The sequence below is a fragment of the Poecile atricapillus genome, chromosome 2, assembly GCF_030490865.1.
Source record: "Poecile atricapillus isolate bPoeAtr1 chromosome 2, bPoeAtr1.hap1, whole genome shotgun sequence".
Classification (NCBI taxonomy): Eukaryota; Metazoa; Chordata; class Aves; order Passeriformes; family Paridae; genus Poecile; species Poecile atricapillus.
This window is the reverse complement of record NC_081250.1, coordinates 46,679,729-46,696,805: the sequence shown is the minus strand read 5'-3', so window position 1 is coordinate 46,696,805 and position 17,077 is coordinate 46,679,729. Positions and strand designations below refer to the sequence as shown.

General features: G+C 39.7%; 1 protein-coding gene across 5 annotated transcripts in view; it reads right to left on the bottom strand.

Moving 5' to 3' along the window:
• BMPER (BMP binding endothelial regulator) overlaps positions 1–17,077 on the bottom strand; it is a 149,270-nt gene that overhangs the window by 35,806 nt on the left and 96,387 nt on the right. For all 5 annotated transcript variants that reach the window (XM_058833477.1, XM_058833475.1, XM_058833479.1 and 2 more), the window contains one exon: positions 11,385–11,721. In XM_058833477.1, the coding sequence (XP_058689460.1) occupies positions 11,385–11,721 (337 nt within the window). The remainder of the gene's footprint in view (positions 1–11,384; positions 11,722–17,077) is intronic.

The window sequence follows — 17,077 nt, the reverse complement described above, 5'->3', positions numbered from 1 at the left end:
CATTGCTGCATGGAATATTAATGAGGTTGTCATCTCTACTGGGCCTTAAAGGAGCAGAGAAGATTTAGTGCCCTCTTAAAAAAAATAGCAATGCTTTTTTCTGAAAGTTTGAGAATTTGTGCTTTGACAAGAATAAGACAATACACTTTTTGTGCATGTGAAACCTCTTAAAATCCCATCAGAACTTGAGCTTGAGGCCAGGAACTGGGCATTTTCACGTTTTAATCTCAACTCTGCTCTTAGCTTCCTGCACAGCAAAGAAGTCTTTCTTCATTTCAACAGCTTCAAACCAGGGTACAGTGAGAATTAGATGTTTACACTGTGATTTGAAAATGTAAAGTGCTAAGAAGGAGCACTTAGGAAATGAACTTTGTAATCTTTTCTTTGCTGCCATGGTATCCACCATCCTCAACAAGCTCTTACTTCATGTACTCATAGACTACATAATCTTAAGCACTCACTCTCTGTAAACTACATACCTCATTTGAGAGCTGATGTACAAAAATCAGCTGTCTGAATACCTTAACACTTACAACAGCTTCTTCTAGACTTATCATAAGAGAAATTACTTGTTATTAATTTTCACATGCTAATTTATTTTAGCTTTTATGTTTCAGAAATATTATGTAAACAGAATGTTAGCTGTAGGAGTACTCGGGAATGCAAGAAAACATATGGCTCCAACCCTTCAGTATTCCCAGCACATTCACCAACAATTTTAATTTCTACTGGCTTTAGTGGAGGAGTCAGAGAGAGACTTTTCTGATCCTCTGCATGTCATGATGAAGGGGCGAAATCACAGCACCTGCTCTCACAGGTATTTTGCGTGAAAATACAACCCAGCTGCTCCCTTTGGGTGAGGAAGGTACTCGTTATAGTGCACTTCAGATCCAGTGGCATTTTAGTTCTACTCCCTGCTCCAGGATGACGCTGGCAATCTCCATAAGTCTGTGTCTGCTTTGATGAATCCACCAGAGACAGAGTTAATCATGGGAGTAGTCACACATGTGTTTCCAATGGGCATCTCAACAGTTTAAGAGTGGGTGAACCCAACACACATACCCATACATTACCCAAGATTAGGGATTGTACTGGCAAACATTTAAAATGGATAAATACATACTCTCAGATAAGCACAAGTACCTGTGCCACCATTCTTGCCTGCTTCCACTGAGTCTGCTCTTTGCTTTAGTGCTACGATGCCCAGAGATACAATAATCCTCAGGTGCTAAAATTTGCCTTGTGGGGTCATGACGTTTTGTTGTCATGCCCCAAGCCCTCACCAGCACTTGCCCTGCCATACATGTAGGGCCTGTGTGCTCACAGTTAATCAAGGGGTGCATCTGTCTCTCATCTCACTGTTGGTGCCTGGTGCTTGATCTGCTTTTGCTCTCAGATGTTCGCTGCCCAGGGTGTGAACATTTTGCAGGTTGAATAGCAACAGGAAATGACCCCAAAATGGATTGTGCTGTGTTTGTTTGAGGTACTGTGTAAATCACAGTAAGTCCTGTGAAGTGCTGATTCCTTCATGTGCTGTGAAGAACAATAGAAAAATGAGGCTTGAATAATTAAAATTAATTGCTTTACACGTTAGCAGTTTGTACACTTGAGAGAGCAAGTGTGGTGTATGGGATCTTCATACACCTCTCAGTACAGTGAGCCCTTATGGGGACAGACAGGAAAGAAGGAGATTTGTCTATACCCTGGATTGCTGCTTTATACCACAGACAGCTACTTAAAAGCTGACATAATGCAGAAGTCCACAGAGATCTCAGAGCCTGGGAACATCCCAGATTTTTTGTATGCCCTGTGAGATTGAGAAAACAAGACAGCAAAACTGAAGGAAAAAGCTCTAACTATTAAAAACACCCACAAGAAAGCTCTCAGTTAAATCTAATACATATAATGTCTCTAGAATAATGTCGAGACCCCTCACATGCAGCAAGTCAGCTCTCCAAAATACAGGGAGAGAAAGTTTGATAAACTCCTTGGAGCTGTCAAAACCTTCCTAAGGCAAACTTTCTACAGAAATTTTTTTTGTGCTGGTCACAGCTCACGTCCTGCTTTGTCTGGTTGTCCTGCCAGAAACATAAATGAACTCATAAGAATAACAGGAGGATTAGGTTAAGCTTATTTTTAAAACATTTCCCACAAATTCATCTCATTTGCCTGCTTATAAACACCCCTGCTCATCTTTGTGTTGTGTCTAATTAGGTAAGATAAACTGCAGGTGACTTAAAATACGAACTGAAATATAGTAGCTTTGCAATTATGCATGCTAAAGGAAAGATAATTAAAATGTCATGTTATGAAATGTAAACTGATCATCTCAGGGGCCTGAAAGCATTTCTCCCCCTTATATGACATGGCACAGTTGGCCAGCTACCATATGGGTGAGTTTCCTCTTCCTTGCAACACTTACTGACCTCTCCCTAAGGCAGAATATGAGATCTGATGGGTCAGTTTCTTGAATTATTTATTTACAGAAATAGACATTGCCATCAGCTAAGCATCTCTGCATTTTATTTAAATACTGCAATAAAGCTTAAAACATGAAAAGCTAAAATTAAATTAAAACAAATTTGCAAAGAAAGCCCTGCTGAGAACCTGTCATAGAGGTTAATTAAAATGAGATTGAAGTGAGGTGTTGAATTTTGTAGCAGCTGTAGTTAAATATCTGTGGTACCTGACAGACATATATGGTGGTTTCCTCTGATGATGCTTAAAACTTTTCCAAATAGCATCTCTCCAAAAATGGGATTTATTTCTGCAGTTAAAAATAAATACTTCAGAGTAGCAGGTATTTTTTGTTTGGCAATGGATTAAGTTGCACCAACTGGCAGATGGCATCTTTCTATAATATTTCCACAAGGGAGGATATAAATCTGATTTTCTACCAGTTCCTATGCACACCTTCTCTCTTCTTTTTAAGCATCATGCATTTTAGTCTAATACTGAAAGTGGTGCTTTCCAGAATGGGAAAGGGCTCTTTCAAAAACTATTTATTAGTGTATGCAACAGGGATGTGCTTGTATTTCACCATGGCAGTCCTACAGCATGTTCACGTTCACTGTGAAGTAGTGGCATTTGAATATTGTAGCTTTAATAAGGATATTTATGATGGTGAACTTTATATTAAAGAAATTATGCCTAGAGCATGTTTTGAAGCCTATCAAACAAGCTTTGAAAAATGTGAGTGACAGCAGATCTACCACTGCAGGTTTATTTCTACAAGATCCTTACAGATAAGAAAAAAGAACCACAACTGAATTCTGGTCAGCAAAACACAGAGAGGTTCTCTCAGTTGCCTGTGTTCAGACAAATTAGTTTTTTTGCCTTGGAAAGTCACCCTTTAGTTTTCCCGTAGGGAAAAATAGACAAATAGGATATAGGATATGGGTGTCCAGATTTGAATGTGTTTTCTTTTGTCTACCCCAGTAAAGAATGCTGATGAAACAACTAGCTGAAGCTTTCTGAAATTATCTGTGGTACAGCACATGGTGGGAAGACAAAACAAGGATTACTAACTGATGCAAAAGATTACTGTAATACAGCTGCCTGGGACAGGAAAATTCATAATGTCACCCAAATACAGCAAAATTCCCCTTCAGTGAATCAGAATTTTATCTCATGACTTCAAGGCACTGTAGAAAAAAAACCCAAAATCAACCACCAAACCTCTAATAAAAGTAATACAGGAACAAAAAGTTCTAAGAATGCAGTCCATAATGACAAATGATAAGGGCATTGGGCATACCCTGCTTTTCTGTTAGATGTCTCTCCCCTTCTCCCTACTCCATAGCGCCTACCATCCTTTAGGATCATTTTTGTCTTGGTCAAACTGACCTTACAGTTTCACATGCAGAGTCTCACATCTGTCAGACAATGGACAGTGAGGAAGACAGCAATCGGTTATGAAACACCTGACTTGAATTTCATTGAGCCAGGTAATAAACCAGAAAGAAATGGAGTTTTACTAGGCAGAAGCACATTTTCACCATAAGTCTCTATATACCTCCATTCATGATAATGACAAATTAAGTTCTTTCCTGGAAAAGTGAGAAATGAAGCCTCATAATGCACTTACAAGCAGTAGGAAATAATATCTCATGCAATGTAAAAGAACAGGTAGGGTTGGGATCATGTAATTAGCATGCAAAACAAAGACATTCCAGACATGCCATCCTTTGAAGGAAAGGAAACTTCCAGGGGTTTAATCACATAGTAGTATGCTGCTTCATCTGGTTTTCCTATAACAGATCTCTCCTTGTTTAAAAAAAAAAAAATAACTTTCCATATAGGGAAGTACGAAGTCGGTCACTGGGGAAGCATGCACTCCTCAGCTGGAAGCAAGCTATGGACAGTCCCAGGTGAATGGTATCTATCCAAAACCACTGTTTTGTCAGATTTTGGAGCTCTCTCCACCCTAATCCCTACCCCCCACTGAATCCAAATACCTCAACAGGAAAGGAGACATCTGTGAATCCTCTGGCACTGCTTCGATGTTTTACAGCTGTAATAACCACTGATACAAAGAGAAGAATGTTTTCTAGCCCCAAATTCCTGAGGTACATTTCTAAACACACACAAGTGGATGGGACTTGGTTACATGAAAAATACCCCACCAGGGTAAGGGGTGTGGGGAAAGATAAAGAGGAATCATGATCTGCAGAAAATTGAGCTCAGTTCTGCTTTAGATTTGTCTTTTCTGACCACTCAACCCATTTGTCCAAATCCAAACTTCTAATCTTTACATCTAAACAGTATTTTTCTGGCAGCTTCCACTCACTCACTCTTGGGTATAAAAGATGGAAAATACTTCAAGGAGGGGGCTTAAAACAATGGTGATCTATATACTTACATATATGCAGTAGTTTGCAGTACCCTTTACCATTAGCATATAGACAAGGCATTTTGATGCTTGCTCCTAGAAATCCCAAAGTGCATCAGACACCACAAAGTCCATTTTTCTCTCATTGTTAGCACTGTCAGCCACCAACAGTCTAAGTAATGGTGCCTCTTACCTGTATTTCAAGTAGTTCATCACAGCCTTACACAAAATGTACAGGTTGACATTGAGTGGTTTGGGGGATAATGTCAATTCATACAGGGGCATAAAGAAAAGGCAGTAGGCAGCCCCGACAGATGTGTGTGGAGAACTGGTTCCCAAGCACTAGAGCTCTTGCAAGGGCTGGGGACACACTGGTTCTCCCAGTGCCTGTGCATCTACTACCAGAGTGCTGTGCAGCCCCTCAGAAGGACCTCAGCAGGTTGGAGAGATGGGCAGAGAGGAAGTGGCTGAAGTTCAACAATGGCAAACGCATGGTCCTGCGCCTGGGGAGGAATAACCCCATACACCAGCACAGGCTGAGGACCAAACTGCTGGGAAGCAGCTCTGCAAAGAAGGACCTGGCAATGTGCCCTTGTGGCCCAGAAGGCCAATGGTGTCCTGACATGCATCAGGAAAAGCACTGCCAGCAGGTCAAGGGAGGCGATCCTGCCCTTCTACTCAGCCCTGGTGAGGCCACATCTGAAGAGCTGTGTCCAGTTCTGGGCTCCTGGGTACAAGGGAGATTTGGAGCTCTTGCAGCAGGTCCAGGAAGGGCAACAAGAACTGGGGAACTGGAGCATCTTTCTTATGAGGGAGCTGGGCCTGTTCAGCCTCAAGAAGGGACAACTGAAAGGGGACATCATTAATATGTATAAATTGCTAAGAGAATGTTTCCAGGCTTGGTGATGCAAATCAACAGGAAAGGAGGAAATGGGCAGAAACTGATGCACAGGAAGGTCCACCTGGACGTGAGGAAGAACTTTACCGTGCAGGTGACTGAGCACTGGAATAGACTGCTCAGAGAGGTTGCGGAGTCTCCCTCACTGGAGATATTCAAGAACCCTCTGGACACTGTCCTGTGAAATGTGTTCTAGGATGATCCTCCTTGAGGAGGGAGGTTGGACAAGATCACCCCACTCTTATCCCCTCCAAGCTTACCCATTTTGTGATTCTGCAATTCATAGTAAACTCACATCCTCATGCAGATTTGCTTAAAAATAAAAAAGAAACAATAATTGTTTCAAATATTTTTAAATTCCTTTCTAACCAGAAGTTCCCTGGGTCATGCAGCTGCTCAATGACAATTTGTTCAAGAAGTTGAATAAATTGTTTCATCCTGAGCTCCTCTCTGTTGTGGTCACTCTGCTGCTAGTACCCAGATTCAGGGCCAGCTTCAGGCAGATAGTCTGACAGGCACAGAAACATCCATTCCTCAGCACAAGGGCCAGTGGAAGCAAGAGCCAGAGCCAGAGCAAGAGCCTGCTCTGTGCCAGGTCTGTAAGGGGACCAGTCAGTTTCATGCCACCAGTCCCTTTCTTGAGCCAACACTACTGGCTTTGTCTTAAAGGGAAACACAGGCCAGCTCTGCCCTGGGGTGGGTGGAAAGACAAATGTGGAGGCTGGTTCAGGAGCAGGAGCCAGGACAGGAGTCACCCTGGTGAGCACCAAGAGCTACAGCTGCTCTACACTTACACCACAGAAGAGCCCTGGAGCAGCTTGGCCTCAGCTGGAGCAACTGCTGTGCCCTAACTCACAGCCAGGACCTGAAAAGCTTGTGGGGAGAATTTTGCAATATGCACCTTGGCAGTAAACTGGGGGTTCCAGAGAACCCTGTTCCATCCACCCCTTAAACACTCGAAACAGGATTTTCTTAAGTCATTCTTCAGTGTATACTTCTTTTTTACCATCTTGCTGAGTGAACATAGGGGCATAACTACATGAATTTTACAGCTGTAGGACATCATTAACAGATAAAAAGACCTTCACACCTTTCGCTTCAAAGCCACAAATCCTTCTTCCACATCTTTCAAATAGAGTTTGTAATTATCTTTGCAATGCAGTGGCTCACATGTTCTCTTTAGCCATTTTATGGCATCACTGCTGATCTTAATAACAGAAATCTAACAGGCTACACAACATTGTGATTTATGCTTTAACTGCAAGCAGTAATATTTTCTCTAGTTAAGTGAAAGTTTTTAGAAAAACTGCAAGACTGCAGTGGTTAACTGCATAAATTTAATAGGTTAACAGAGATAGAAACTCTTTTACTGATTAACCCAGAACTACAGATGGAGTAATGTCACTACATCACAAGGAACATATAAGTTAAGAATTGCAATAAAGTAGATTTGCAATTCTTGAATGCATGTGATTAACAGATTGAAACAAATCATGCTATTAGTATGTTAATTATTGCTTGCCCTAAAACACTGATGATTAAATTGAAGTGTTTAAGCGCAAAACGCATCCCAGGACAATTACAAAAGAGAAAAAGAGTAATTAATTATTCAGAGTGCTATTGCCCATTAAAAATATAATAACAATAGAATATATATATATTAATAATAGGAAGAGCAATAATCATAAAAAGACTAATTTTAAGAGTTAGGGACACAAATTTTCTAATGTGAAATAGAGGAATCTACTGCATAGCAAAACCAAGATACTGAAGATACTGCCTCAAAGTTGTGGCAGTAGTGAGAGACACAATAACTGTCTAATTAGTCATTTATGAACTCAGCTTCTATGGCGATATACTGATATCACATCAATGTCATGTTCCAAATCTGTTGATGCAACTGTTAAAAAACAAAAGACCCCACCAACCTACTAGAAAGCCATAAATGCTAATGAAGGCAGGTGTTCAGGGAGTGAGTCCTGTGTCTTCCTCTTTAGTGTCTCCTGCAGCCATGTTTCTCCCTGCATAAAGCAGCATTGCTGTGGCTCTCTCACTGCAGTCCCCAGACCCATGGTAGGGGCTGCCTGCTCCTATGCCTCCCAAGGGGGCTCCTGAGGGGTGTCAGTCATGAGCAAGCAAAGCAGGCATGGGGACACACTGGTGACCTGCCCTGCATGATCACATTGCTCCCTGACCTCACCTGCTGGAGTCACCTGCAGGCCCCTGCCACAGCACAGCTCAAAGATGCACAATGAGAGCAGCCATGGGGTAGGGTTTGGTGAGCACAGAAAGTCCTCTTCTCCATTTTCAAGTTCCCCAAGATACCCAAATCTTCACCCATGAGCTTAAATGGTGCCATATTTCCCAATAATGTGATAGAGCTTTTTCTGGTAACAGCACGAGATATTGAGATAGTATCACCTATTTTTAGTTCTGCTTATACTCAAGAGCAGTTGAGTAATTCTGCGATTCATAGAAAACTCACATCCTCATGCAGATTTGCTTAAAAATAAAGACACAATAATAGTTTCAAATATTTTTAAATTCCTTTCTAACCAGAAGTGTTTGAGTGACAGCTTTATTGCATACATGGTTTAAATATCTTGCCTAAAACTTGATACTGAATAACCTTGGTAACTTTATTTTACTTTTTCTTTCAAGGACCACTCTAGGATGGTTAGCCGTAACAAGACATGTGGCAATGGTGATGGCACTAACTGTTAATCTCTTCTTCACACAGGATTTATCAAAATCTCTTAGAAATTCAAAATAGTTTCTCTGCTTAAAGAACTTGCCTCCAAAAAGTTGAACCCTAAGGGTTATTTTTAGAGTATTACTCATGAGTACTGAACAACTAGAAATGCATTAAACAAAAAATACCAGCCACAAACTAAACCAAGCAAACCACAATGAAAAAAACATAAAATGTGTTTAGTTACAAAACAAAGAACTTAAAAAGTGGTATAAAATTAGATACTAAGTTTGTTAGTCTGCAGTCAGGACTATTTCAAAATCCTTCCTCACACACTTACATTGTGTGTATGGCATTCCTCTGCCATATGCTTTGCAGGGAAACACAACATCAGAAAAAAAGGGTTAAGGGAAAGGTGCAAAACCTAAGGTGTCACAGATTTCTCAAGGTCAACCTCAGGAGTTAACATGCAGCTAGGTCTCTACTCTTTAAAACATGAACTATATCCTTTTCACTTGACCATCACGACAACCACGCTGTATGTTTTTTGGATGACTAAGAAAAGGAGAAACTACAGCTGTAAAAAGAATGAGACTAAAATGAATTTGAGATATCTTCACAGAAATCTTCCCAGTAACACAATGTCAGACAAATGTTTGCAATGCATTGTTCGCTGACTTTTTTTGGTATTTGGAGAAAACACACCCTAATTCCTAATGATCCTGCTGAGTTTATTTCTATTTCTGAGAATTTTTATTAACAGCAAGTCACTAACTGAGCAGGAAAATGAAAATGAAGCAATGTCAGTAATATTTGCAAGAATGACCAAGAAAGGTTAACTCTTGAAAATATAATATTTCAAAAGGAAAAATTCCATAATATGTAATGTTGGGGGGTAAAAACGAGAAACTACTAAATTCAATGAGAACATTGTGAGAAAATAAAATAATCTAACCCTATCATTCTGCCTCCTCCCTTTTCTTACTTCTAAGAGCCTTTTTAGAGTTTAAAAAACCAAATTAAAAAAATTTTAGTTAAAATTAGCATGAAATTAAAGAATATTGACTAAATATGCCTTTCCAAAAAAACCTCAGTTAAAGCTGTGTTAATTTGAATTTCTTTTAATGGAAACTAAATCTTCTGCAAAAGCACATCACCAGTAATGAGTTATTTGAAAATAAATTAATAAAAAATGCAAATCTTTCTTGATTGTGTGTCCCATACTTGTTACCTCCTTGCAGACATTTCCTGGTATGAAAAATGGTTGGTCATAGACAAAATTCTTTGCTACAACTTTATCAGTTTCTAACAAGAAGCAACATTCTATTAGATACCATTATTTATTATTTATTATTTATTGTTATTTATTAGCTATAAATTATAGTTTATCTTCATTCCTGTGATGGAAACTGAGCATTTTAACAGCTAGCAACATCTAAATGGAAACAAATGAACGGCTACTTTTGACAAAATGTGATAGTCATTTCAACACAACATTTCCTGAAGGAAAAATACACTTTTCTACAAAAGGACACAATCAAATTGAATACTTGCTTGATTTCTTTGTCTTTCCAGAGACAAACATTAGACATCATTTTAAAGGAACTGAAAAGCTCTATAGTAATTCTTGAGTGCAAGAATGCAGAATTTTTTTGACTGTTGTAGCCAAAATATAAATCACTTTCTGCTGTGGTGTCAGGAAGTGTATTGCACTAAATTAATCATGAGCTACTTTAGAAAAGGAACAAAAAATCCACTGCAAAATTAAACAAATCTCTCTGTGCCTGTTTTCCATTTGCATTGTCATCACTTACCTTTAAAGGATGATGGAAGTGAGATGGGAATGTTGCTGAAATGCATTTAACAGACCCTGTGTGTGTGTGTTAGCTTCTCTAGTGCTCTCTATTGCTCTCTTCAGCCATTAGAAAAGATAAAGTATTATAACCTGCACAAAATATAATCTTTACTCTTTGCCAGGCTCCTGGCACAGGGATACACCATAGCAAAGTCTAGAGGCACACAGACTACAAGCCAAGCTGTATGTCTGCTAGCATTTCCTAGTCTCAGATGTATTCTGCTGGATTAGATAAAAGTCTGTCTCATTATAAAAAAGAGGAAAGGCAATTCATAAGGGAAATCGAGTCATTCTAGAAAGCTTTTCCTAATAAATCAAATAGTTCAGTGGATGTGCCCAAGTGGGGAAAGCTGGGAGCACAGAATCAGGCAGCTCCACCCACAACCATAGAACTGTGACTCAGCTTGCTCTTACCTTTTATGTCAGGCAATAAAAAGAATAGACAATTGTATTTACTGGGTGAGGGTAAATAAACTCATGCCAATTAAATAACAGAAAATATGTCTTTGTGGTTTAAACTGTAAGCATTTTAAAGACAAAAGAATCTTAAATAATTCACTCAGACAAGGATTCTAGATCCTCATCTGTCCTTTTCTCCCAGGGCAGGACAGGCCATGCATGGAGTTTTTTGTTAACTCTCCCCTTTAAACTCTCAACCCACAAACCACACCATCTAAGAGGCATTAGACATATTTAATATCCCTGCTTTAATAAAATAATTTTCAAAATGTTTCTGGGAAGACACACTTCTGTGTACCACAAGCAATAGCAACTGAAGTCAGCCTCAACTTTACAACGGAGTTTGAAATCAGAGGGAGTTAACAAAAATGTTTTGAAGTCTACTCCCCCTTTCTTCACTCTCCAAAAATACTTTTTCTCATTGTTATCACAAGCCTGCCTGTCTTTTTCACTGTTGGCTGCTCAGGTCTCTTTGCTCAGGACCATCTTCTGATTCTGGATTCAGAAAACGTCCCATAATATAAGCCTGTATATTAATTCTTAGCAAAATCTCAAGACATGTTCAAGTGCTACTGAAACAGAGCCTACTACGTGTTTTTTCTCTTCACAAAGTAACTTAGTATCTCCCTCCACAGTGAGCCACACTTACCTGTAAAACGTGGTATAGTCCACCGTCGAATGACAGCTCTGGAACTCCCACGCTTTGAGTTTCTGGCATTCCCGGTGAGCTCGGAGTTTCACCCTGACTGTTCCATGACAGAGCTCAGGTACGGGTTTTCTCTGTGGGCGGCTGCAGAACTCATTGGACTCCACACGCCAGGATTCAGCAAAGTCATCCACATCAAACTTAAAATTCCCGTCCCCCCCAATCAGGTCATCTCGTTTGTGCCCATTGTAATTGCCACACAGACCACAGAGTTTGCCTTTCAGATGAGGTGCAGCCATGACTTCCACAAAACTGTCTCCATCCCATGAGATTTCCAAACCTAATAAAAAGATAAGACAAAAATGCACCCCAAAAAAAAAAAAAAAAAAAAAAAAAGAAAAAAAAAAAAAGAAAAAGAGAGAGAGAGAAGCAGGAATTGAGGATAACAAACTGCACCTTATGTTTGTGAAACAGTGTTAATGGGAATCTGAACAAAGCCATTGGCTTAGTTCTGAAAATGCTGTTAGATTTCTATATAGCTCACAATAAATGCCTCTGGCAAGTGCAGTGTTTCTTAAATTACAGTCAATTACAATACATTCATGCCTATTTCTTCTTATTTCTGTTCCTTCTTGTTAATGAATGGGGTTATCCTAAAAGATATGGAGCAAGGGAAGGATATCAATATCAAAGGAGAGCTCTTGCAAAATTCTACCAATTGAATTTGCTATGGTAAATTTGTAGCTGATTTCGCAGGGGGCCCAGAATTTCAACCACTGTTACCCATTGCACAGATAGTGGTCATACAAAGATGCCAATGTCTCATGAGACTCCAGCTGTGACTTTATGTAAAACATCCTATTCTTGCCTACAAAGCTGATCACTCGTTGGGGTGAATACAACTGTTCCAATACAAGTTACTCTATTTTGTGTGAGTAAAAAGAGTTAAAAAAGATTACAACAAAGATATATCAGATTTGCAAAACCGTTGTAAGAAAGCATTCTGAATTGGATTCAAACTGTTCATTCAAAAGGTATTAATTACCAATTTTTTGAAGTTGTCTGTATAAGTTAGCATCACTGAGAAATGATGATAAACATCTAATCTGTATCTAGTGGCTGGGATGTAAGCCCTCCACTACAATTTGCTTTACAGGAAAGTTTGGCACCTCTAGAACATCAAAATCAAAGTTACTTTTTGTGAGTGACATACATTTTATCTGTACCCATCTAAAAGTTAGGTGTCTAGCTGAAGTCAGCTGTCTAGGCCCTTTGATGGAATAAAATAGGCAGCTCTGGATCACCATAGGATTGTCTATTGCAGAGGGAATAAACTACTTCCTGAATGTATTTCTCTTCCCAGCAATGCTCTAGAGGGGCCAGAGATCATGTGGAGACTAAACTTCCAGTTTTTATCTGAGTGTCTGTAAATTAAACAAACTCCATTCTTTGAGGTATAAATAGGCAGCTCATAAGGGAAAACAATTTTGATATCATTTGGGATAAAAAAACAACAATAAACATTGCTGTTTAACTTCTACCCAAAAATGGCCTTTCTTGTAATTACTTCCAATGTCTCCTGAATGGTTCTATGTCACATTTGCAGGAACCCTGCATCTGAAGATAATTTTGCTAATGTTAACTTTTTCTCACAAAATACCCGTGAGCAGCCATTAGTTAAGGATAAACACAGGATCCTGCTTTTCAAGAGGATAATCCAGACTTTACCCTGTTCCCCCTGCTTAACCAAGAATATCAAAGAGCATCACTCTGTGGTGCAGGACCAGGGCTTCACTCCAGCATTCTTCATTTGCTCTGTGAACTTCGCACCACCCTTTCCCCTTGTAAATTTGTGCTTGTCACTGTGTGATCCAAATCCTGCCCTATCCTCATGTAAGTAATTAACATACCAGTGACTCAGTTCAAAGTTGGAACCCTTCCTTCAGCAACACATCCCATTGTCTCCTATGACAATTCCTACCCGCACTGCAAAGGAACAGGGTGAGGTTCAAGATGAATTTATGGCTATAGAAGAGTTCATCCATCTTAACATCCTGCCCCATTGCTTGTGTACGTTACACCATGTCTCCAAGGGTTTGGGGAATGATTTACTCATCAAGGCTGTGAAGGTAATTCTGCATCACCTGTCACTACAGTCTATTACACTGTTTGCTTACCACCATAAGTTAGCTATGGTAGCACAAATGTATCCTAAGCTAACTATGCCTGAAAACACTTTCAAATTACCTCAGAAACCCAGCATAGATGGGGCCACTGTCTCCTCCTCCAAAGGCACTTTACACCCAGCCAGCTGAGAAATTGTGCAAGACTACAACTGTTAATGAGGCCAGCACAGTGGCAAGGGGGAAAGCTGCCTTTTAAGCTGCTTCATACATTATCATTGCTGGACAAATTCAAAATCCAGCTGTCTTTGCTTCTGACAACACTGAACAAAACAAAACACAGCTTGATTTGCAGACACAAGATTAATACTGCCATTCTGGCACTTAGAAAATGCTTGCCATTAACTTATAAACCGAGATTTCTTCAGACTTGAGAATCACATAAACTTTCTCAAAGTTTAAAGCATCAAGATCCAAATAGTTTTTAAGGTTGTGTTCAAGTTCTTCCCCCAGAGAAGCTCTCTACTTTAAACAAAGTCAGAAAACACTGGCTAACAATTCTATCTTAAGTTTCCTTTTAGGAATACTTTTTTTCCTTAAGGCAAAACCTACTAACCTTCAGCAAAAATACATTAATTATGAAAGGTTAACCTGAAAAGTTTTCTGAGTATTTATGTCCTCTTCACCTGAGTTAATTTACTTGTTCCATGTTGCTTTTGTAGACCTACAAAAGGAATGCAGGTATACAGAAGAAGAATAACATAAAATTATGGCTTTTCTTTTCAGCATATAAAAATGCACGTTTTTAAATCTAGAGATTCCTGTCTTGATTACTGGATTTCATTCAAGAGACTCACTGTGTAACTACCACATGAACTTACTTTCCTCTAGCTGGTATGGCTTAATTACACTTTATTCTGCTGTAATTGCTCAGAAGATAAGGGCAATTTCTGTCTTTGGTGAACAGCCTAAAGTTTTCTGTCCACAACAGAGCTTGTTCCTTTTTGGAGTAATAAGGAAGGGCATTTAATCCTACATGTATGATAATTTTGTTGGAGCCTGATCGCACTGTGCAGTGTGTGCCTTTTGTTTGTTCACAAGCAGAAAGTCCAGTTAGTCTCTGTAAACCAGTAAGAGCTGTCACAGACAGGATTATGCTACAGAACAGTGTTTGAAATGGTCTCTTTGGCAGACAGAAACTGTTTGGAAGAGTTTCTTGGTGCCTATACTCCCCCTTTTTTCCCCTCTCTCAAAATGGATGAGTTTCCCATTCATTTGGACAAGAATCAGAATCCAAGAGAAGAGAAGCCAAAGGATGCAACATCTGTCCCATTTGGGGATGTGCAGAAAAGGAATATTCTCTGAGTTACTTTTTAATTTTTTCCAACTACCCCCTCTCTTTGAAGGATGCTTAACCTACTTGTTACTTGATTTCTTAACTTGGCACATCATCTGCTCTACTCCATTTAAAAAAATTCCTTCTTGATTTATGTGTATCACACACTGAGTTCCCCATTATGGAAGCTCTCATCAATTGTTCTGCATGATTTTTTCATGGCATCCTTGAGATTTAAAGGCATCCTCAAGAACTGGCAAACAACCCTTCCCTAAAGATTCAATGCCAAAATGGTACAGAAAAAGTGCAGCAAAGTGGCTTTGTGCCAAAGAGAGTGCAGAAACAACAAAATGCTCATGTAATAGAGGAATAGATAAGTAACACCAGCCCCATGAAACTCTATTCTTGTCTTTCTAACAAAAATTTGGATAAGGACTCAACACATCCCAAGCACACCCATAGCTGTCAGTGCAGAGTGCAAGGACTGCTGCTGCGTGGCATCCAGGGCTACAGCTGGTGAGGAATTTAGCAACAAAACAGGTTTTCACTGGAAAATGCCAATTCATCAGAACTGAAATGCTTCAGGGAGACATATCGTATTCAATGAACTTCCAACACAGCACAGGCAAGGCTCCAAGCTGGTTTCCTGCCAGCTCGCCTGGTGGGCTGCCTGGAAGCCTGAGCAATCAGGGTATAAAACTCCAGGACTGCCCTGCCATGCACACTGCCCTGTAGCCAGGGACCACAAGACTTCCTGAAGCTTTGGGCTTCCCTGTTTTATCCAAGGCTCAATTCCCAGCTCTGCAAAAGGAAAACCAAAATCCGTGGGAATGCTAGCTGAGCTGTAAGCACCAAACCCTGCATTTCCCAGCCCAATTTTACGTTGAATTTTACTTGTAGTACAGCAGTTTTGCTTATTTTTCATTACTTCCTCCCTATCTTTTTTTCACCCTACACTGGGAAAGCATATATTTTTTAAAAATCCATGTTTCCTTCTGAAACAGAAATTTCTCCAATTTTTTTCCCCCGGCACTCAGAACTTCCTGCAGAACAAAATGTTTGCCTTTAAACCAGTTCTACTCAGCACATTCTTCCTCTCTACAGCCTGTTGCTTGTCCTCTCCCAGCAAAATGAAGTCAGATCATTCTGCTACTTTTCAGGCCTTATGTGCTGAGGAAAGGAGGACTTGGCCCATCATACCATTGTATTCAGAAAGAGAAACCTGATCCTGCTCCGTTAAGGGGAGGAATTATTTAGGCAATAATTTGCAGTGATTACACACTGTTTGGTATGTTGTCATGTGCCATGTTTGCACTTCCTCTGCCAACATATGGACAAGGATGTGTGTAGTCACTTATTAGGCTTGCACCAGAGACAAATGGAATAGCAGCAGGATTAGCTGTCATTCATCTTCAGCTGAAAACCTTGCCTTGGCTTGTGGTTGGCTAATGAAATCCACATCGCCTGAATTCATGGTGTTCAGCTGGCTGCAAAGAAAAACCCTCAAGATGCTTCTAATTAGAAGTTGTGAATAATGGTCAACTTGTGTGCATTTTACAGACAGCCACAAAAATCTGCATTGCCACTTTGAGGAATGAGCCCAGAGCCGGGATTCACATTATGTATGCAGACTCACTTTTCCAGAGGCTATATGAACAGGTGTCTAAATTCTCAGGTCAACAGTGGGTGCTAATGTCCCCCTTGAAAAAAAATTACACTAGATAATGAGTATGACTATGCGTCACGCCTGCGATCGTATCACTCCATAAGAAAGACTGGTTTCACTGCTTTCACATGGCATTTAATTGAATTAACAGTAAATAGTATTCTCACTGAAACAGTACTTCACTGTGTAAGTGAAATCTCTCAGGACTACAGTAGTACCTAACACATGCTAATGAGAAAGTTTTAAACTTCCCCTCAGTATTTATCTATGCGAAGATACTATAGTTTCAGAACAGTTTATCAAAACAAAAGTAAGTCCTCTGGTTTTGCATTTTGACAATTCATCTATTTTCTAAGACTCAAAAGACCTGAGAGAATGCTATTTCCCTTCCCTGTTTCTAGAAATAAGGTAGTATATTCTATAAAGTTTCTAATTTCCTCTTGCTTTTGGTGCTGTAGACTTTGCTCCTTGCAGAAAACTTCTTACTTGGGCACAAAGCAAGCCAAATAAGATGGCACTGAACAATAAATTAGGCCTTGTTTTTCAAGCCAATGTCTCCATTTTGCTGGAT